The sequence below is a fragment of the Talpa europaea genome, assembly GCF_964194135.1.
Source record: "Talpa europaea genome assembly, chromosome: 5".
Classification (NCBI taxonomy): domain Eukaryota; kingdom Metazoa; phylum Chordata; class Mammalia; order Eulipotyphla; family Talpidae; genus Talpa; species Talpa europaea.
In genome coordinates this window covers 32,854,702-32,878,516 of record NC_140071.1, presented here as the reverse complement: position 1 = coordinate 32,878,516, position 23,815 = coordinate 32,854,702, and the positions used below count along the sequence as shown (strand labels likewise).

Here is a 23,815-nt window from a genome sequence, read left to right as displayed (position 1 = left end):
GCTCCAGTGTAGTGCGAGGACCACCTGTAAACTGTGGCTGCAGAAAGAACAAACCATTTTACTTGTGCAGGCAGGGAAGACACATTTTGAATGAGCTATAATCAGTTCAGAAAAATGGATTTACTACTCGAGCTTGTCCCTTTCAAATGTTCTTGGGGAGAAAAAGAAAATTACCACAAAGGATATTATAAGCATAAGAATCAATGACAAAAAACAACCACATCAGATACAGGCAAAATCTAAGGGGAAGGAAGAAGCGTGAATATTTCCAACTCAGGACCATACACTTATTTTAATTTTCCTCCCTTAGAATGTCCACCAGAGCCTGCAGCAGCCGGTCGTCTCTGTGCTTGTAAGGTTTCGTGTTATAGAAAACATCAACATAGTCGTTATACAGATTGTCCTCAGAGTCTTTAAGCTGGGAAGGTTGGTTCAGCTTTTCCAGGGCTTCATAGAAATTTTTGTAAGGGATGCTGAGCTTTGCACTTGGAGACTTCTTTGGTGATTGCTTTGCGGATGCGTTTTTGCTGAAAGCACTTTGTAGGAGACGCAGCATGGCTTCAGAGGGGGCTCCCTCTGCTAGGTCATCCCTTCTGCCCCCCACACTGCCGAGGCTGGGGCTTTTTGATGTCGCAGGCTTCTCGTTCAGGATCTCCTGTGTGGGCAGCTCCTAAAGCACAGAATGCCACCAGCAAAGAGAAGAAGTCTCATTATTTTGGATCTGGTAGGCCTATGACCTATTCCTGGAGAGGCATTTTGAGAAGTAGAGAAAGCATGAGACTTGGAGTCACACTAAAAAAACTTTGGTTTCATTTTTTCCACTTACTGATGTACTCTTGCTATCTTTTAACCTCCTAACTTTATATGTCAAATGGAAATCAGAATACCTCCATTTCTGATGGGTTTGAAGACTGAATGAGATGCTGACATAGGTAAGTGCTAATACTTACTCATCCCTTTCACATGTCAGTAAAATTCGTGTAGGAATACTTAATAATTTTTAATTCATTAATTTAATTTTATTTTTTTAAAGATTTATTTATGCATACAAGAACTGGGGTACAGGCCAGATGTGTGAGGGGTGAGATTGACTGAAATACACTGCTGAGGGGAGTAGTAGGTGAATCAGGAGAGGTCTGATACGCTGTGTGGTAGCAACCTGGTCGGGGATCAAACTCGTGCTGCAGTGGCTGCGGATAGCTTCATAGGTTGTGTTTTAACCCCTTGCGCCACCAGGGAGGCCCAAATTCATTAATTTTAATTTCTAAATTCTGGAATTCTGGATAAAAGAACACATTTTTAAAAATAGGGTTGTACCCTGTGGAAAATAAACAGCTTACCCCTCCTATTCCCTTCCCTCTCCATCCATGGTTTAGAAAGGAGCTGATATTAAATATTTAGTAACTCATAGACTAGACACCAACAATGCTGTCATATGGAAACAGTTTCCTAGGCTCCCTCCCTCTGTCAGGAGCTTCCCTTTCAGCTGTGAGGGAGATATGGGATCTGGGGACAGACAGGCTTGGTGGCTGGCTACTAGGGCAGGCAGGGGGGCAGACATTGAAAAAATTACAGAAATAAAGCTTTGTTAACCATTGTGGAAATATTTCATCATTTTGACAATCAAAGATTCCTACTCATGCCTGTAAGGAATCTCTGAGGGATAAAATACCCACAAGGTGCCTCCTTAAATGGAAAGTGAAGATGCCTGGCATGCATCATGGGGGTGAGGAGCTGGGGGTGGGGAACTGCTTTCCAACACATGAATAGGGCCAAAAATCTGAGTTGAGGCCTCCACACAACTAGTCTACAAGTGCCTTGAATAAATGCTGTGTCCTCCAAACACCCAGCACTGAGCCAGACTTCAGTAAAGGTCATGTACAACGAAGTGAAATTTTCTGAGAGAAACTGATTCTGTAATTCTGTAGCTTGGAGTTTCCAAGAAACTCCTTTATTAAGGAGTTAGTAAAGAGGTTGACAGGATTTGGTCACTTAGTCTAGATTTTCTTTCTGTAAAATGCACATACTAATAGCTATCCTTTCTTGGGATTACTGGTTAAATGAGACAATGTAGATGCTTAAAAATGAAGTCAGTTCACAAGTTAGGTATATATTATCATGCAAATCTGCAGTTCTCTTTACAATTTAATAGTTATTATAAATGAGTTAATTCACTTTAAGGAATTTAATAATTTCAATTCATTAACTTTAATATTAAATTCTGGATGAAAGTATAAATTTGAAAAATAATAGGGATTCAACCTATAGAAAATAAACAGTTTAACCCTTTCCCTCCGCTTCCTCCCCACTCATGTTTGACTCACTCGTTGCCAGATAAGTGCAGCCTCCCTCACTGTATTGTCTACTACAGTTAAAAAAGAGCATGCCAAGAAGAACCGAGCCACACAGACCTCCCCTGAATCCACCATCTTCTCCACCCCTCTTCTGTCGTTCTGAACGGTATTGTAGGATGTGTACACACGAGGCTGTTTCATGTGCTCTGGCTGGGTAGATGTCCCATGCAAAATCAGCTTCCAGTTCACAATCCTGCCTTCATTTTGCATTCTTCCAGACTAATAAATAAGCATACATAATCTTAGTGTGCATTCTGAGTAACAGTAAACAAACTCTTTCAAGATATCTAAAAAAGATTTTATAAAATCCAACTTAAAATTCTGTGCATTCCATGGGTACAGCTCTCTGTACAAATTAAGTAAATCACTGGAATCACTCTTACTATGAAAATTGACAGTGTAATGGATGGGCCTTGAAGAAATTATGCTAAGTGAAATAAGTCAGACCAAGTCAGATAAATACCCAATGATCTGACTCATACAGAGGATATAAAGACACAAAAACAAACAAAACAAAACAAAAACAAACTCCTAGATACAGAGAAGACTTCAATGGTTACCAGAATGGGTCTGGGGGTGGATGAAGTGGATAAAGAGAGTCAGTTCTGTGGTGGTGGATGGAAGCCAGACTTTTGGTGATGAACATGAGCTCGTGTACATAGATGTTGAATTACAATGCTATACATCCAAAACTTATACAACATAATGAACCAATTTTACCTCAATACAATTTTAAAAAGATTTATAAATTCAAAGCATTAAAACTAATTAATATCTTCATTTAGTTAAAAAAGCAGAATTCTCTTTTTCTATATTGGTGTGTTCTTGAAAAGTTGACTGTACCTTCCTTAAACAGTTATATTTACCCATTATCCCCTTCTAGAAACATTCTATTGGGATAAAACGTCAGGCTCTATGATGTATTATAAGTAGCCTTCAACATTAATCAATCCTTGAAATCTATGTATTGTGGGATGGCTAATAATTTTCAGGGGCTCAACAATTATGTTAGAAATAATGTGCTGAAGTATAAAATATCTAAAAAACACCTGAAAAGTATAAAGTCAGATTTTTGGGCTTATTATAAAGTGTTCCATCTTGGAAAACAGATTTTCTTAGTTTCCTGATGGTGAAATTGAGCTATAGGACGAAGGTCAAGTTCACAAATAGGTACATCCACTAAGAACATTTCTCTATTTTTCTATGAGAATAGGAATTTTCACAACTTTCATTTCCAAATCACAATTTTTGTAGGAAAAAGTTATTCTCAGAGGAAAAAGAAAATAAATGCTATTAGAATTTGTTTTCATTTAACTGACATCTTCAAGTTAATTATTTAAAATAATTTATTTTTAAAAAATTATCTAGACACCGAAATCTAGCAGTGCTAATACTTACAACACTTCTATTTTGAGAGAATTCAAACCCCAAACACTATTCATTTACATATTCACCTGCAGAAAATGCTGGATAAATGATGCAGAATTAAATAATTTAGGTGTATTTATTTGATTTTTTGCTTAGACATTTCTTGTCTTATTTTTGTGACTGTGTTACAGGTTTAGAAAAACATCAAAGAGGTTAGTAAACACAGTGAGAGGACATTGGAAATGCTTTTCAGTTTGTTTCATAACTGAAATGAGAGAGTCAAATAAAATATATTGTCTAATAAGAAAATTACATCAAAATAGTCAAGTAGAAAATATTTGTAAGAGTTACTTCATGTGACCACAACCAAGTGTCATACATTGATTGTGGGCCATGGGGTTGGCTACTTTCTGACATGGAAACACTTGAATTTGTTCCATAACCTGTCACATTGCGTATCAAAACATCTTTTCTTTCTTCTTATAGCATGGCTGCTGCCTAACCTTTGTTTATTTGTTTGTTTATAATCATTTTGCCAACTGGGCAAAGCTTGAAACACTACACCTTTTCCTTGGTCATGCTAGGGAGTGATTAAAGTTCCTTAGGACTTTGATTAATGATGATACCAACCTTAAAAGTATTTCAAAGTGTTTAAAAGTGAACTGTGTTTCTATATCCTTTCATTCATACTTACCATATCTGTTATTTGCAAAGTCCAGGTACCTATGGGATTCTCTCCCCATGTGTGAACAGACATGAAGTCCCAATTCTTGAAGCCATTGGGAGATGTATCCCGCTCTCTTTCAGCCAACAGTATGGTGCTGGTTCCTATTTTCATGCAACACACATAAGCTGATGAATGTCTTAACAGCTCTGATAGTAGGATACGTTTATAGCATCTGATAACTGAGAGTGAAAGCTGGGAGAGATTAGCTGTCTTCATTTTCTTTTTTTTAGTATAAGGCCAGAATTGAGACATTCACAAGCAAAAAAATGTTTTATCTATAGTACTTAGTACATTACCTGACATATAATAAATTCTCTTAGGGCAGAGAGGGAAGTAAAGTAAATTCTCAATAAATATTACAGAAAAATGAAGAATGGATGAATATATTGATTAAGGTTTATTTGAATAAGGAGAATTCAGACTACATTAAAATCAAACTATTTTAAAGCAGAGAGTCAAAGACTTAAAATACATTTCAGTGAAACAATCATTGTGAAATATCAGAGGAAATCTTACAAATGCAATAGGTGCCTGAATCTATAATCAGTATAAACATAAAAAAGTTATATTAAATGTTATATTAATTTAATATATCTTGTCATATAAAAACTAGTAGTAGGAGTAACTCTAATTTTTCAAATCCAAGCTCTTCTAGAAATATTTGTTGCTAAGTGAAAGGATCCTCAGTGAAAAAGGATCCCACTAATATTTCATGACAATTCCAAGACATCTAGAAAGTAACTCCAAAATTAACAGTGCTCACTCCAAACCTCTAGGAAGTTCATATCCTGTATGGAGCTTACAGAGATAGCTCAATAGTCCCCATACATCATCCAAAGAAATTGAATTTAGTCAGTTGAATCCCACTAAATCATGACAGAATGTTGAGACAGCATCTTCTGGTTATATTGTGGTTTATGGTCCACAAACTTGTCCCCATTCACATCTCACTTGCAAATATCACATTATATGGTCTTAATCATATCATTATAAGAAATTTGTTATTCATCTCAATCCTCTTTCATGTACCATAATTTCAAGCTTTTTAACTGATTCATTGAATGTGAAGCTGATATATGCCAGCTTTATTAATTAATTATCAGAATAACTTTCATTTATGTATGACCTGAGATAACTGAATGACACATCAGTGACCTAGAAAATTGTATACAATTTGAAAACATGTAATACTGGAATAGACTTCTTTCTCTACTTATCTGTGAATCAGTAAAGAGAGAAGGGCAGAGTTCTGAAATAAAGAAAACTAAAAAATAATTTTTAAGACCTGAAAATAGCTATTAGGAGACTTAGTCCTATAAATAAACAAAACACTCATTGGTTGGAAATCGTTCAATTTATAAACAAATGGCTTAGAAGAAATTTTTTAAGCTTAAAATGAATTTACCAGCAGCAGAAGTGAGTGTGACATGAAGGTCTCCTCTTCGGGAATATTCAATTGTTGCTTCAAATTGCACATGTTCCAGGGACTTGATAGCATTTTCCTGTCCTTCACAAGCTCTTGTTGGGATTTCAATGATAACTTCTCCATTGGCTTTCAGGGCTCTAAATACATTAAAGAATCATTTTAGTCAAGTACATACACATCAGTGTTAACCAGATACTCAACCAAGTTGTTGTCTCTCCCCTGTTAAGAGTAGAACCCAATGGAAGATTAGCTATATATGAATTTTAAAATGTGTGTTGCATAGAAAATAATGAGGCATGGTTTTTACTGAAGAAAAACCAATTGTACATTTCATGGAAATATAAAAAGACAACAAATAGCTCAATCCTGAGCAAGAACAAAGCTGGAGGCATCACACTAACTGATTTCAAGATAAGTTACAAAGCTACAATAATCAAAACAGTATGATGATGACATAAAGACAGACACATGGACCAAAAAATTCATGCATATGTAGTTAACTGATTTTTGACAATGGTGCCAAGAATAATCAATGATGAAAGGGTAGTCTCCTCAACAAAGGGTGGAAAACTGGATGTCCACATGTAAAATAATGAAAGTGAGCCCTTATCTAACCTGTATATGAACATCAACACAAAATGAACTGAACTTAAACCTAAGACCCCAAACTGCAAAATCTGAAAGAAAACATGGAAAAATGTATAACATTGAAGCAATGATTTATTGGCAATAGTTTTATGGCTATGACACCAAAAACGCAGGCCACAAAGCAAAAATAAGCAAGTGAGGCTATATCAAACTAAAAATATTTTACATAAAAAAAGCAATCGAGCAATCAACAAATAAAAATGGATAACTTATATAATGGGAGAAAATATGTGCAAACTACAATCTGACAGGGAGTTAATCTCCAAAATATATAAGGTAGTCTTATTACAAAATATATAAGGTATTCCTATTACATATAAATGTCCAACAGGTCTATGAAAAAATGCTCAACATCACTAATCACCAGAGAAATTACAAATCAAAGTACTTGTTGTGATGCATTATAAAAAAAAAAAGACAAATGTTGGTTGGGACAAGGAGAAATTGAAGCTATTGCACAATTGGTGGGAATGTGAAATGGTGCAGTCACTATGGAAAAATTGTAGACTTTCCTCAAAAATTTAAAAATACAACTACCATATGTTCCAGCATTTCTGGATATTTGTCAAAAATAACTGAAGTCGGGAATGTCGAAGAGATCCCATGTTCACTGTAGTACTGTTTACAATAGTCAAGATGTGGAAACAATAAATATCCATAGATAAATGAATGACAAAGTGGTACATATACATACAATGGAATATTAGTCAGCTTTAAAAAAGGAGAAATAATTCTGCAATATGCAACAATATGGATGAAACTTGAGGACATTATGCTAAGTGAAATAAGCAAGTTAGTCACAGAAAGATGTATACTATGACTCTACTTTTATGAAGTATATGAAACACTCAGATTCATAGAGTAAACAAGTGGAATGTGGTTGCCTGGACTTGAGGGTGAGGGAAATGGAGTTACTAATGAAAGGGCAAAAAGTTTCAGTTAAGCAAGATGAGTAAGTTCTACAGATCAGCTCTACAGCATTGTACATCTAGTCAACAATAACGGATTGTGCACTTTAAAAAATTTGGAATGGTTTATTTCATTTTAAGTGGTTTTTCCACAATAAAATCTTAAAAAAAAAAACAGTAAAGAACACAGATATGTGAATACAATGCTATTTCCTGTGGAATCAAATTCAGGTGGGTTTGCTTTGAACCCATCAAAAAGTGGTCCATTATTACAATGGACAGGACTCTTACCCTCTTAAGAAGACTTTCTTAATAAATGGTTTTATTTTCCTAATGCATAGCCTGAAACCTCCACCCTTAGGTATTTTGTGTGAGGGGGTTTTCAGTATTGGCAGAAATCAACAAAACAATTGTAACAGATTCTGCTTTTGTGGCAAGTTGTGGTGGGTCAGGAGTTTCTACATAAAAATAGTATAAAAGTGGATGCTTTATGGCAGAGAAGCCATCTATCACATAGCACTGTGGCATGAAGTGAGGCTCTTCTAGAAATAGGTTTTGGATAATAATGGCTAGCAAGCACTCCATTTTACCAATTCTGACATGCATTATTTTTAACCTGTTAACTTCTTTATATCTTGGGTGAATCACTGATATAAATTGGCAATGATTTTTGTTAGTGGTATATTAAGCAATGTGTACCTTAAACTTAATGCTATATAGTGGGTAGACTGAGAGGGCAATCAAATGTGCCAATGTGATTTGCATGTCTTTGATCTCTCAGTGATTCCATATGGACTCACAAGGAACATTGACAAATGCCATCTCCACCTATTTCAGAAAGATAGGTGAGAAGAGTGACAAATATCATAATCAGGTGGTGTCATGGCATATATTTGTTTCAAATTCCTGAAGACACTTACCTGGGCTCAAAGGCATTGTCCTTTACAACACACTCTTTCTTCTCAGGAACGCTGCTCCAGGTCCTGGGATCAGCTAAATCCACCAGAGCTTTGGCATTAAGCAACCCAAATCCAAATCGACTATTCACCATTAAGCCTGCTCCATTCTTTTTCCATCCAGGATTATTAGCGAGTGGGTCATACTCAGAGGTCCAGACAACCAAGTGTTGCATATCTCGCCAGGTAAGATTTGGACTAGAGGGGAAGTGACCCGAAATATCATTCAGAAACAAAATAGAGTTTCCCTGAAAAAGCAAGAGCTAAAACAAGCATCTCCAGTCAACGATTGAAATGTGTCTTTTGCAGTTATACTTATATAATTTTAGTCTGTATTACTATAGATTTGTCTTTTCAGTCAGAATTCAAAACACAGGACTTCTCCCCATATCATAGGCGTTAAGTTGTTAATATGATTAAAATAGAGTATTCAGCATTGTAAAAGAATATGATTTATTCCTTGATTTAGCTGGAGCAAAAATTAAAAATGACAAAACTTCCTTTGTGTCTTCCAGTCTTCTGTTGTCCATTAACTGCCCTGCCATTTTCAGCATTATGAACCCATAGATGAGGCCTTGACTTCCTTCTTAGAAAGACTTCAATTTTAAAGACACTAGCAACCTACTCTTGTATATTTTTTGTTTCTTTTAGTTATATATCAAAAAGTGTCAAGAAACTCTTAGCTACTTGAGTTCACAATTACAAGGTATGGTACTGAATACCGTGTGGATATGCAAGGAGGTGGTTCTTGTCTTTAAGAGGCTTACAATCCAGTAAAGGAACTAAGTCTTTTTATAACCAAAATATATCAGTTGAATGTGGGCATAATGTATTGCAGGTGAAGAAAGAATTCTTTGAGGCCGGAAAGTTCTAGGAGACTTTGCTGGGAGGAAATAATTGAGCTGAAATTTGATGAGTAGGTAGAATGCCAAGAAGTGGAGATGGATCAAAGGGCCTAGGACAAGGGAGTATCTCAGAGGATGAGCAGGGAGTACAGGGAATGACCAGAGTACAAAGAATGGTCTCATTTTCTGAGCAGGAAAAGGTGATCAGGAACATTGAGCTAGATGGTCAGGATCTTGAAAAGTGAGTTAAAGAAGCTTATACATCACCCTTTGGACAGTAAAGGATCATCTAGAATTTTTGAGCAAGAACATGAATGGTACAATCAGACGTCTTGGTGAGATTAATATAGCCGCAATATAAAGATAATAAGGGATGCAAAGAATTGTTGGGTCTATTATAATGAAGATACAGACTTTCCTTATGACAGTTATTAAAATTTCAGTTCTCCCTGTGAGCTCCTAAGCTTATCATCCTGCTACACCTTTCATGCACTGATTGCCTTCTAACATTCTGGGCAACTCATTTGTTTGGTGTATTATTAATGTCTATCTCCTCTGCCAGCATTTGCCATGAGAAGGACTGAGCTTTTTATCTACCTTGTTCTCTCATGTTCACCAAGAACTCAGAAGAATACAAGGCACAGGGTACATGCTGTGTAAATACTAGTTGGCTGCATGACAGAACATGCCTAAGTATTAACTAGCCCCAGATATAATTTTAAAACCTGTTGCTATTAGTCATTAGATTCCTTCAAGATCTCAAACATTTCTTTAGTTTTAAGATCTGTGTCGCTGTTATCAAGGCAATCAGCCATTATTTAATAAATACATGCCCAATTGTTTAGTCCTTTAACTGTTTATCTTATCACTAGTTTATAAAATCATCACCAGAGGAACCTGGCTCAATTTGCCATCTTGTCTCCAGAGCACATAGTGTTCTGGTTAAACAATCCCCTCATGACAAAAAAGAGACAGTGCACATTCCTAAACACTGAGGAGCCCAGATCCTGGTTAAAAACTGGGCTTCATCACAGGCAAAGGCAAAGGCTCTACCTGGGTCTCCAGGGAAAGCTGCCTCCCCACGCCAGCCTGTGTGCACCATCCGGGAGCAGCAGTCTCTGAAGTGAGTTGTAGTCAAGGATGCGTGTCCCTTCACTGGCCAAGCTCTTCCCATAAATACATTCCTAGCTCCTGCACTTTCATTGCTAGGTCTGCTTTGGAGGACTTGGGTATCCCCCAAATGTGAGATGAGAGGAACCCCACAGAGATGAGATGAAGACACTTTATTCTAATCCGACTCCTAACTTTCCTCCTTACCTCACTCCTACCTGAGAGTCCAAAAAGTTGCCAAAGCCCTTTGTTGGGGTTCCTGTATCTGCACTGTTACCTGACTCTCAGTTGGTACACCTTTCCATGGGGGGAAACAAAAAGAGGGGGAGTTGACATCTTATCTGGTTTTAGACAAGTTTATACCATCAAAATATATTAATGTTTTCATTTTGGGTTTGTTACTTTAATCAGTGATTTGTTCTCTCTCAGTTCAGTTGTACTCCTGACAAATATGACATGTAACCTCAGAGAGTGACTGATAAAGTCCTTAGAAGGATTCCACTTTATTGATTCCAGGCGTCCCAGAGAATCCATATTATAATCAGTGGGTACACTTACAAATGATGAAAATTCTTGAGCCCCACCCCAAACCTACTAAATTAATTATCTTTGGGTAGCACTTGATTTTTATTATTTATATTTGAAAAAACTAGCCAGTTCTATCTTATAGCTAAAAATGTAGGAATTGAGAGAAAGAATATAAGCATATAACCAATTAAGAAAACTAGTAGTCATTTCAAATCATGGGGTCAGAATAAGGAGTAATGAAAAGTACTTTATCTATATTCCACTACCAAAGACCTGTATGACCTTAAGCAAGTGACTTTATTTCATCTTCTGGGTTTCAGTATATATGTATATGTATATGTGCATGTATGTATGTATGACAGAAGGGCTGAGTATGACAATCTCCACCATTCAGATGCCCTATCTTTTCAATATGATAAATATCTCATTGTGGATATCATTTCCACATCAGCCATTCCACATTCATGAATAATTAACTAGCTGAGCAGAAGTGGCTATTTTTTCAATGTAGAAACTAAATTCATCCTATAAAGTATTTTTTTGAAATTCTTAGTTCCTCCCAGTTTATTAAATTTCCAGGAAATTTTAGGTATGTCTCTCTCTTGTCAAGTCAGCCAGTGAATAACGTACCTATTTTCCTTGTGGACCTTAAGTATGAGCAGGTGTGCATGTGGAGGTTGGGATATGAAAGTGTACTAAGGAGGCAGAGAATTGTCTTGATAGACATATTGATTAAACACAAAACTTAGACTTTAATTTTATAATAGATCCTTTTTTATATCTAGTTGCAAGTTTTACTTTCCTAAATTTTCTTTTACCTATTCTTTGCAAAATATTCAAGGGAGCTTCATTGTCATGCAATTAAAGAAATTAAGCCCATTTCCTAACAGAGTTATTCTTCATTTGTGTGATTGCATTTCATAAATGAAAAAGAGCTGCTAACAATAGCATATCTCATTTCTGACAATCTTGCTTTGTTAATTAATGCTCAGCAGCAACCAAAATAATTACATTTTAAAAATTTACATTGGATTGCTAATCAAGGATATGTTTGTAGAAAATAAGGGTTATGTAATTAAACACTGCATTTAAGTATTGCTTCTAATTAGAAGAATGTAGGTAACATAATCTGGAGCCAATATTCCAAAGTGAAAAAATCTTAGGCCTACCTGGCTGTCTCTAATCTCACCTAGATAAACCAAGATATTTCAGACTTTCTAACATGGAAACTTGCCAACATTTCACAACCCACTGAGTCAAAGATTTCTGTAATGTGATTTATCCAAAGTTTCCATGCAGTCTTGAGAGTCCATTCCCTTTCTGCAGCCTTTAATAAAAAACCAGAAAATTGGTTCATCCCTTAGAGATGAGAGAGGATGCAATGTTTCAGTTCAGAATTTTTATTCTCTATTAAAAATCATCTTATTCATTTGGTCTCTCCTCAGAAGACTGAGGTTATTGCCTGCCATCTTTCTTAGGTATACTCACTGCATAATAATAATGGCTTCCACAGGAGTTTATCCAGAGAATCCCTCTCTCAGTAGAAGAAAGCTAGATAGGTAGATAGACAGAAGGACAGACAGACAGATGATAGATAGATAGATAGATAGATAGATAGATAGATAGATAGATAGATATAGATACTTTTATAGATGTACACACACAGGCTATGCCTATTAAATACACTAATCTTCAGAATTACAACTGGATGACTTATAGGAAAACTATAGTTGTAAAGTAACTCTTTATAGCGATAGTTCTCAAAATTTAACTAAACATTAGAACCTCTTATATTACTTGTTATGAAAAGAATACCAGACAGTGGCAATAAGACCTAGATATCTGCATGGTAAATAAACTCCCAAGGTGATTATATGCTGGGTTGGAGAAACACTTCCATGGAAGAGAGGTTCTTCTCTATCCATATTTGAGCCAGAAATATTTCTTTCCTCTTTTCTCCCTCCTTGTTCTCCCTTCTTTCCTCTTTTCTCCCTTCCTCCCAGTCCTCCAGGTATGTCATATCTAATGCAGCAGTAGTCTGTTTGTAATAAGAAACTTTTAGGAGGAACTCCTAAACAAATGAGCATTCTCTGTTCCTTTTTCAGACTCAATCTTATTGGCCATCACTCCCCCTTCTTTGGGAGGATGGAAATCAACATTTCGTCTCTTTCACAAGGCTATAGGAAGCAGTTTGTTATAGTTGTTGACAGCACAGATCTGGGGATCAGACAGACCTTTGAATCTCTTTGAGATATATTGGCAATACATCTCAATCTCTGTAAGTCTCATTGTCTTCATTTATAAATGCAAAGCCTAATTTGCATGTCACAAGTATGTGTAAGGATTAGAATTAAAATTTTACAATTACAATATTTATAAAGAAGCTAGCACAGTGTCTAAACCATAGTAAGAACCTGATAAATACTGTTATTATTCTTGATAAATTTAGCCCAGAGTTCTTCAGTTTCCATAGTTTCTCCTTGAGGAATAGCACATGGTTAAATCATTCTCCCAATTTTGATTGTCTGGGGATAAAGCTTGATCATACTTCTAGAAATTCTGGCATTCATAGTTTCTGAAATTATAATCTTGTTATAGATAATTGAACTGAGTTCAGAAAACTGTCCATTTGAGAACATGTACTTTGGCAGGAAGAATATAAATGTTAAGATAGATTATGTCTGTCTTACTGATGCTTCAATCAAAATGAAAGGAATTAAATTCTTATTATATGCACCAGGGAAATCATAGGCTCTTAATATCTCTGAAATCATGAACTGTGTGAGAAGCTGATGGAACCTATAAAACATTATCCAGAAGAAATACCATGTACACACTCACAAATACATTGTATATATTTTCAAAAAGGTTCATGGACTTCTGGAAACATCCATGTACTTCATAGCAATCCATTGAGCCCCTGCTATAGAAATAGCCTACCAAAAAGAGCCACATATTTTTGGCTTATATCATTTTCTTTTCTTTTTTTTTTTTAATAGAGGCATGTTTTATTTATTTATTTGTTTGTTTGTTTTGTTTATACATGCACTGGGTACAGTCAGAAGCGCGGGAGGGTGAGAGAATTCACCAGAGCCAGAGCGGGGAGCAGAGCAGGCAGAAGGACCGAAGCACACTGCTGAGGGGAGCAGCGGGCGGCAGGAGAGGTCTGCGCGCCATGTGGGACCCTCCGCTGGTGGCCGGGGAGCAGCCGGGGATCGAACCGGCGCTGCAGAGGCAGCGGGCAGCTTCGCAACCCAGCGCTCAACCACTGCGCCACCGGGGAGGCCCTTATATCATTTTCTTATATCATTTTCTCCTTGCACAGATAAAGGTTTGAAATTTTAAAAACCGGAAATTGCAATTTAAAAATTTCAGCTCTTATGTGAAATTAATATTATAATTATCTGGCTAAGTGGGTGTTTCTACTATATACTAGTCACCAGACAAGGATGCTCTAGGCCTGTCATGCTATATTGATATGCATATAACCTGCTGGGCAGGAAAGACTTAAGACTTCCAGGATGTTTTTTTTTTTTTTAACAGTTCCCTGGAGTTAACAGCTTATATCCTGAAGCCATAAATATCATATACCACCTGTGTGAACTGCTTGCCTTCATGAGACCTTATTTTCTTCCACTCTGGATCCCTCACCATGAACTTTAACAATTCATTTTGAATGATCCATATATGTTGACGATGTCCATTCAAAGCTCAGAATCTTGTAAAGTGAAGAGATTTGCCATAAATAAATAAATAAATAAAAAGGTGGCTGCTCTCCTGCCCGCCTGTGACTACACAGGTGTTTCCTGTCACCAACCTTCTCCCTTTGCCTGCTGTGACCATCCAGGCTTCTCTTTTAACAAACCTATCCCTTTCAAGGGCAGCTCTTTCTGCCCACTTGTGTCTGTGCAAGTATCCTTTATTCTTCTCTCCTTTCATAATAAACCTGCCCTTTTAAATATAAAAAAAAAAATGATCCAACCCCTTCCATTTTATAGATGGCTAACTGAACCTTCAAATGTGGATTTATATGAAGTTCACATGACTAGTGATATACTTAGAATGTGAAGTCACGTGTTCCTTACACTTTCAATTTTTGATACTACTTTCCCTCAGATTTGGTTTGAAACTGAAGAAACCAGTTTTAGATTATAGACGTTGTCCTCTGTTTTTCCCTTCCTATGACAACTGAACACAGATTCTGGACACTGAATCTGTTCAGCCCAAGAGCTCCAGGTTTCCCTGTTTGCAGCTGAGCATGTGGGCTTGCTCTTTGCTTACCACACACTTGGCCAGCTCCTCCAAGTAGCAAGACTCTTAGTACAAGCCTGGCTTGTTCCGTCACTGTGGCCATCTCATAGCTGATCTACCAGGGCTTAAACCACAGCTCCACAGAGGCCTCAGGGCTCCTGGGCTATCCTGGACTCCTCAGGACAAAGTTCCAGTAACTTCAGGGCTTTTCTGTCTGTGACACAGGCCAACACGTTCTACTCTTCTGCAGCCGTGAACCTTGTTTACTAAACGTCATATGAGGTAAAGACTTTGTCCTCTCTTTAGAGAATGTGTGTGTTCTTCTATGATAACCTACTTATTAGGAAGGATAATAGTAATTTACAAGTTTAATCATTTCCTGTAACATGCAAGCATAGCATCTGACTTGGCCTTTAACGATTTCTCCCTACACAACATCAGGGCATAGAACAGAGGACAAAAATAACAACTCTGACCATACAGTGTGAGTTTTTTTCCCTCAGTATTAAGTATTGGACTATTGGTTAACTATTATAAGGATAAAAATAGCATTAAAGACCTTTTAATATCAGGGAATAAAAGTAATGGGGGGGTGTTTAGAACTTAAATATGGTAAAGGAACCATAATAAAGACAAATTAATGTATCTAATTTGGGGTTGTGAAGATTTTTTTTTTGAGCATAAAAAAGGGGAAAGTCGTGAAGAAACAGATTAACAAGTATGTGATGCATATTAACTTCATTGCATTAAAAATTAAGTATAAATAAAACCCAAAAGGTAAATGTCAAGCTCACCAAGTATGAATTGCTTTCTAAAGTAAGACCAAAAGACAAAATCAAAGGCTCAAATGAGCAATCCTATAAGTTAAATAGCCAAAGAATATCAGCCACAAAGCTTCATTAGTAATGAAATAAAAGCACATAAAGATGAGCTACCATTTTCACTTATTAAAACATTTTAAAAGATAATAAAAGTAGCTTTCATAAGGGTTTAGGAAATCAGCACTTACACAAATATACAGCTCCTGGAAAAATAAAATGCTAGAGTTTTTCCAATCAGAAACTTGTCAATGTATCAAAATCACTAAAACATGTAAGCCCTTTAACTCAGAAATTCCAATTCTGAGTGTTTATTCATAGGAAATTATCAGAGATAAAAGCAAATATTTATGCACAGGGGAGTTTATCTAAGCATGATTATGTGACTTTAATCAAGCTTACACTTGTGTAATAGAGTATTCTGAAAATATAAAAATCCTGTTTTTAATTCTCATGTTCCCTGATGTGTCATATCAACCATAGGACTGGATTTATAAAATCTGGAAAAAAGGATGTTTTATAAACTTGATGTTTCTAGTACGATGCACAAGAAATCATCTGAACAAATTCTTTCCTGGTGAGACTGAACAGACGTGAGAAGGCCTTGCAGCTGAACAGAAGGAGAACAGGGGAGAAGAACAAGAATTCTTAAAAGTCAAGGAACATTGACTTCTAAATGAGTACATGCTCTTAATATACTATAGGGTATATTTTAAAAAAATGACAAAGTAATGTGTATTTAAATTAAGATATGGATGTGCATTAAAACTACATTGAGATGTTAACAGGAAGAAAGCTGGTTTTTATTATTTTTGTAGCTTTCAAAGTTATGTATTGTAACTGTGTATTTACAAAACAATATGTGTTCAAACAAAGCAGAAGAAGCAACCTCAGTAAAGGTGACTAGATTTCTTGGCCTTACTTTGCTTCCAGGGCCAGAGCGAAGATACCAGCAGCTAAGGGCGCGGAGGCTGAGGTGCCAGTGTGGGTCTCCGTGCAGTCATTGTGCAGGTCAGCACTCGTCTGAAGGAAGGAAAGAACGAAGAAGAACACATGAGGAGTGTGATGCTGTCCCCAGGGGTTAACCATATTGAGGGCTGCATCTGCTATGAGCAGGAAACTCAGCTGATTCGATCCCCTACTTCCTCCTCCAAACCACAGGCGGATGTTTGCCATCTGCTGATATTTTAGTTCACTCTCCTCTATATGCAACTTGTCTATAATTCTGGCATCAGGATGCCTTTTTCTGGGGATGAAGTACTCCCACTATGAATATTTTCTCTTCTGAGATTCCCAAACGAAATGCTGTCTGTAAAAAAGGGAATGTTTCAAAATCACTGTGAATCATGCTGGCCCATTAATCATCAGGTCCATTGTGTTTGGTCTGGCATATTTAGAAATTCTGCTCATGCAAAATTCCCTTTTGCCTTCAGACTGACATTTGATGGCCTCTCCAGCATGAAGATGTAAAGCTCTCCTGGCCTTGGCCACTGGAACTACTTGCACAAAATGTTTAGTGTGTCTTGCACCCCAGTTGATTTGATGCCCATGAATTAGTGTCACATTTGCATTTTGATGAAAATGCTGAGTTTTTCAAATGAAAAGTGTACTAGACTTAGGTCTATGTTCAAATTCAAAAACTACTACTTAGTAGATGCATCCCATGAGCAAGTCACTTGGTTTTCCCATCTGTAAAACGAGGTTGACACTTCTTAACTCATACTCTGAGGCAGAAATAAGATACTGGCTGTGAAAGCATTTCTACACAATATTATTGCATGCAAGGAATTACCCGGGCTAATTTTAGCAAAATGAAGAGGTTGCCAAGATTAAGGAAAGAAAGCAAAAAGACTTCTAATCAGTCTGCCTTCAGGACCACAGTGCTATTGGTTGAACAAGTAGTTGGGCCAAAGGATTACTAACAAGACACCCACCCAGACTCCAGCACTATGGTTTTTAGCTAGAGATTTCAATGTGTGGGAGGGAGGTGTAAAAAAATAATTTGTTCTATTATCACCTCCTTTGGCTTCCCACTTGGAGTCGCTGAATTTCTCAAGTTATGGTGGCTCTGTTCCTCGGCAGGCTGCGGAAGCAAGGTTGCCCTTTTTACCTGTTGACGCAAGTAAGCCCCCAGAGATGACTGTGCTAAGAAAGAGGTTTGCGTAAGACAAAGCCGTGGTTTTGCAACCATCTCAAATAGAATCCACCAGCTGTCTCTGACTTACCTAAGGGGGAATCTTTACAAAGATGGAAACTCTTCCTCCTACTTCCATGCACAGTAAACCAGAGGAGGGACAGTCTATGAAATGAATTTGAACTATGTAACAGGTCATTTTCTAAAAGGTAACTTGGACACCCACAGGCTCCACAGAAGCTGGGGGCTCTGAACACAAGTGGGCAAATGTCTGATAGCCTTCTCTCAAAGACATAAAATATGCCTGCCATAAAGAACCCCTGGGTAGAATGACACTGCCTATTATTTCAGGAATTGAAGATAAAGACAAAGTTTTTAAGTTGAGACCACAGCTTTACTGTCCAACCTAGAGTAAGTTGCAGAGACAGGCATATTTCCAGAATAGTGATCGTGGATTAGATTCCAAGGTCTAATCATTAAGGATTCACCTGCAATTGAATTGGACCATGACCTATTATTTCACTGAAGTTAGGATCTACACACTAGCTGTTACAGGCTTGTTACAGGTCTTCAATATGGGGCTTTAAATTTTAAAATTAAAAGTGCCCTTGTTTGTTCTCCAAGCCCCAGAATGGCCCATCAACATTGTGCCCCTGAAGGGAAATCAAATAATTGCCCTTGGCAGTCTGACTCATGGAAGTGAAGGCAGAGCCCAGCGTGGGCAGGAGATACTCTCTGAGCAGATAACCTTCCTGAGCTGCTTATTTGGACGCTGAGAAGTTCACCTCCGGGGAAATCTAGACTGTTATTTTCCTGTAGGCCGTATGTTCTCAGGAAACAGAGCTGTATATGTGCTTTATTTTTATCATCTGCTAAAGAGCAAGTCAGACCAGATCTATGCTATTACAGGATCAAGAAGAACGAGGGTGACAAATTCCCTATGGCCCTGCCATCTCCTTTAAGGCCCTTCGCAGGGAGGTATCACACAAGTAAAACAGACATTTGGAGTCTTTTCTGTAGGTAATGACAGGCTTGGTGATTTCTCAGGGCTGAGTTTAAAAATGACAGAGGCAACATTATCTTGGCAGAAGTGTCATTATCTCCGAGAGAGAAAACTTCCCAATATATGTCAGTCTTTCAAGCAAGCGAGTAAAGCGTGAGTCTCCTCAACTGAGACATCAAGCTTAAGCAAATCGATTTTACCAAACATAATGACCAAGGCATCCTTCTGAATGCAAGCTGCACTCTCCCACCAAGGCAGAGAGTTAGACAAAAGCAACATACGATTCGCTGGTCCGTGTAATCCCCGCTGCTGTATGAGGTGGCCAGCGTGGAGGAGCACTTCTCGGCGTACCAGGGGGACAGCCCCTGCTGCGAGGCGCTACTGATGGAGATGGTGTAGATGCTGTCTGTGTACCCATCGCAGTCACAGTTATCACCCTGACGCCCCCCGTTTCCAGAAGCCCAGACAAAGATGGAGCCCCTTCCTTGTCGCCCCTGAAGGAGAAGACAGAATATACAACATTGTTGATCACTGACAGCGGCCACTGTCACACCCCAATAAAATTCCCAACAAATACATGAAGTTCTTAGAGATAGTTATTTGGGATCGCTTTCCAACACCAGATCCTTCAGCCGTAATGTGGGAAATCTCACGTATTGCAAGCCACTGGACTCTGGTCCTGCCAGTCTTCCTTCATCTGGGCCCTTTTTGCAATAAGGCTGAGCAAGGGCTTTTCTTTCTTTCCTTTATTATGCAGATTCATAATCTGGCCTTTAGCACTTGCTCATATTTTTCCACTTTTCCCTTGGCTTAAGTCACTGTGCTTGAATCTTTGAACTTCCTCTCTTTCTTTCTGCTTGAATCTTCTGGCTGACTGATAGAATGACAAAATCAGGCATTATTCAGATCTGCTTTGCAGCTGCATTAAAGACTCTTCGATTGAATGGAACTCGTCAAGGCTACCCTTTCTATGATTTTTCAATTTGTGCTCTCCAAAGTTCCTACTTTGTTTCAGCCTGTGCAGAACAAGGCTTTAGAATCCTAGCAAGAATGCAGTAAACCCAAGTGACAGAGCAACACACAAGGATTCACCAGTCACGTGCAGAGTGGGAGGTAGCATGTAGCTGTTACTTAAGGAACCAGCTTACCTAGTGTAAAAATTTAGTTTACCTAGTGTAAAAATTCAAAAGCAGCAGGAAAATGAAAAAGGGTATATCCCAAATGGTTTTAAAGAAAATGTTCTAAAAGTAATGAATCTCTCATGAATGTCGGAACCAAACAGGGAAAACGCTCTTTTTTTTTTTTAAAAGATTTATTTATTTATTTATACAAGCACTGGGTACAGTCAGAAGCGCGGGAGGGTGAGAGAATTCACCGAGCCACAGCAGGGAGCAGAGCAGGCAGTAGGACCGAAGTACACTGCTGAGGGGAGCAGCGGGTGGCAGGAGAGGTCTGCAGGCCATGTGGGACCCTCCTCTGGTGGCCGGGGAGCAGCTGGGGATAGAACCGGCACTGCAGAGGCTGCGGGCAGCTTCACAACCCAGGGCTCAACCGCTGCGCCACCGGGGAGGCTCCAGGGAAAACTCTCTTAACTTCCCTTCCTCTAAAGAAAATTTAGTTCTATAGATATATTTCAAATATAAGCAAGGACAACCATTCTTCCCATATAAGCTAAGTGTTTTTCTTTCTTTCCTTTATTATGCAGATTTCTATCCAAATGGTCATGTTTCATTTCAGGTGGGTCTGTGTTAATCATCTTACCTGTTTGACACCATATTCGAAAGCCTTTTGGGCCAGTCTGCCTGGCCCCTCCACAGTTTTCCCATCATCATTAGGGCCCCAGCTTGCACTGTAAATATCCACGTGTCCAGGATTGAACCCAATTGAACTGGCCTCAATCGCATCAGTCACAATACCATCCAGCATTCTTATTCCTGAAAAGCGAAACAAATACATACATTGACATCAGCGTGTATGAGTAGGGTAGCACAATATTCTTAATATTCATGTTTAAAGGACTTTCAAGAGAGGAAATGCAAATGGCCAACAGGCATATGAAAAAATGTTCAACATCACTTGTAATCAGGGAAATGCAAATCAAAACTACCATGAGATACCATCTTACACCAGTGAGAATGGCACATATTAAAAAAAGTAGCAACAACAAATGTTGGTGAGGGTGTGGAGAAAAAGGAACTCTTCTGCACTGCTGTTGGGAGTGCAAACTGGTCCAAACACTATGGAGAGCTGTGTGGAGATCTCTGGACCTACTAAACATAGAGCTTCCATATGATCCAGCAATTCCACTCCTAGGTATTTACCCAAAGGACACAGAAACATCAATTCCAAAGAACACCTGCACCCCTATGTTTATAGCAGCACTATTTACAATAGCTAAGCTTTGGAAACAGCCCAAATGTCCAAAAATAGATGACTGGATCAAGAAGATGTGGTACATATATACCATGGAATATTACTCAGCATTCAAAAAAGATAAACACATGCAATTTGCAGCAACATGGATGGCGCTGGAAGGGATCATGCTCAGCGAAATAAGTCAGAAAGAAAAAGAAAAATACTGGATGGTCTCACTCATAGCAGGAATCTAGAAAACTTAAATAAGGGACCAGGAAAATGAATAACTATAAGAAAGTGAAAATCAAAATCAACAAACAACTATGAACCAGAGACACTTTTTGGGGGTGGGGGGCGTGAGGGGAGGGATTGGGGTCAGAATGGGAGGGTTGCAATTGTATGGGGAATATAAAAATAAAATTTATTATTTAAAAAATAAAATAAAATCTGAGGGGGAAAAAAAAGGACTTTCAAGAGAGTCACAAAAAGGGGGACCACTGAATATTCCATGCCCTAGATGTTACTAGCACAGTAGGAAGTCACTGCCTCTGTAAGCTTTCTTATCTGTCCTTGTGAGATCATTGTATGTACTCTGCAGTAGCCGTGGTGTTTTAGGTTACAAATGTGTCTCCTCCCTCTGCCATACCAATAAACTAAAAATGATGGGATAGCTTTCAGAAAGAGCCATCAAACAGCACTGTCTCAAACTGCTAGGTCATGACCATGCCCATGTTGCTGTGCCCATGCAAAGAACTCTGCATGGGAAACCGTGCAGCTTGGAAAACCGCGATAGAAAACAAGCAAATAGGGAAAGAATTCTTGTTTCTAAGCACTGATTAAAAATAACCCAGAGGCCATTCTTTTATGTGTTTGCTAAGAAACATTTTCAAGGAACACGCTTCCTTTTCTTCTAAATAATCTCAAGGATGAAATCATTGCCATGGATTTCACTCCTGAGGGGGAATCATTTTTCATCAGGAGTAGGCAGAAGCAGTGACTCTTGGTGCTTCCCAACAGGCTGTCGCCCATCATCAGACTCAGGATTTCAAGAACCACAAAGGCAAAAGCAATTTAGACAGATACAGTCAGCTACATGGCTTTAGGCTGATAAATACAAAGGAGTGCACAGTGTTAGATTTTTCACAGTATTATTTACTATGGAACAAAGGTAAAGGAACATGTAATTGACAGGATCAGTGAAAAGTCATAATTGTAGGAAAAAAATATTTGAAAATGTATTTGGAGGAAAAAAAATGCCAGTCCTAGTTACTAGCACTGTGATCTTGGTAAATTTGCTTAACTTCTCTGGACCTCAATTTCTCATGCACTAAGGGTATTCTATATGCAGCCACCATTCTATAGACCATAAACATATGAACTCAGGTCGTACAGCTTGAAATTGGGGAGCCAGGACCTGAACCCCAGAAATATGGCACCCAAATCTGCTGTTAACTTCCAGGATATACCACCCATCATGTGTTGTAAGATAAGTAATAGACACAAAACAGATGCCTAATAAATGGATATAATTTTTCAAAAAGCTGCATTTGGGGTTACACCATCCAGGGATGGAGTCATGAAAAAAATCATTAGACCTGAAATCAGAAGTCTTGTGTTTTATATCCACATTGCCACAAACAACCTTAAGACCCTTGTTTAATTCTTCCTCTATAAAATGAAGGGATCAGACCATTCTCTCACAAACTATAGCTGCTTAGCTCATCATGACTAGACAAGTAAATTCTTCTTCTAAGTGATTACATAATTTGTGCTTTTGCCTTCATTTCTTTAAATTAACTTTGAAGAGGCTAGCATCAAAGGAATCAGGAATGACATTGAAAATCTAAGTATGGGCTCTACTAGCAGAGAATGCATTATATATGCCAGGCTGTTTGTTGTTTGTTTGATTTTTTTATTAGTTTCTAAAAGAGAATGTGTAACCAAATTCAACATATACTTATGTGGTGTTTAAATCAACTTTACCATCACTGACATGTTCTACAATTGATCTGCTTTTGTGGTTCATACTTTTTGAAAACAAACTCAAAGTTTATAGCATGGCTTTGGAAGCCTGAGGTAGGAGTCGTGGGAGGATGAGAGACATCGTTTTATTCTTGGAGCCCCTGCAGAATCCTCTCCACCTTTCTCCAAAGGAACATAGACTATATAAATGCCTTCCCATTGGGTTCAACCAACTAAAGGCAGCAGCAGGAAGGTGAGGAATGAAAGGTTCCCCTGAATCTTCCCTGCCTAATGCAGTATAGTTATGCTCAAGGTCACAGCTCCTGTCCACAAACTCTCTCTTACGTTCACAACTTCCTCTCTCCAGTTTCCACTGACCTCTCCTTCCTTTGCTCCTTTATGTCTAAAGATGGTAGCATCTG

At 38.0% G+C, this 23,815-nt stretch overlaps 1 protein-coding gene across 1 annotated transcript in view; it reads right to left on the bottom strand.

Moving 5' to 3' along the window:
* Window positions 1–292: 292 nt before the first annotated feature.
* The window catches only part of PCSK1 (proprotein convertase subtilisin/kexin type 1), a gene marked incomplete at both ends in the record, with an annotated part of 39,728 nt that continues 16,205 nt past the window's right edge, over window positions 293–23,815 (bottom strand). The window contains 8 exons of the mRNA XM_084233712.1: window positions 293–670; window positions 2,412–2,573; window positions 4,417–4,550; window positions 5,855–6,012; window positions 8,352–8,585; window positions 16,862–16,962; window positions 19,358–19,570; window positions 20,838–21,010. Coding sequence (XP_084089838.1) covers window positions 293–670; window positions 2,412–2,573; window positions 4,417–4,550; window positions 5,855–6,012; window positions 8,352–8,585; window positions 16,862–16,962; window positions 19,358–19,570; window positions 20,838–21,010 — 1,553 coding nt within the window. The remainder of the gene's footprint in view (window positions 671–2,411; window positions 2,574–4,416; window positions 4,551–5,854; window positions 6,013–8,351; window positions 8,586–16,861; window positions 16,963–19,357; window positions 19,571–20,837; window positions 21,011–23,815) is intronic.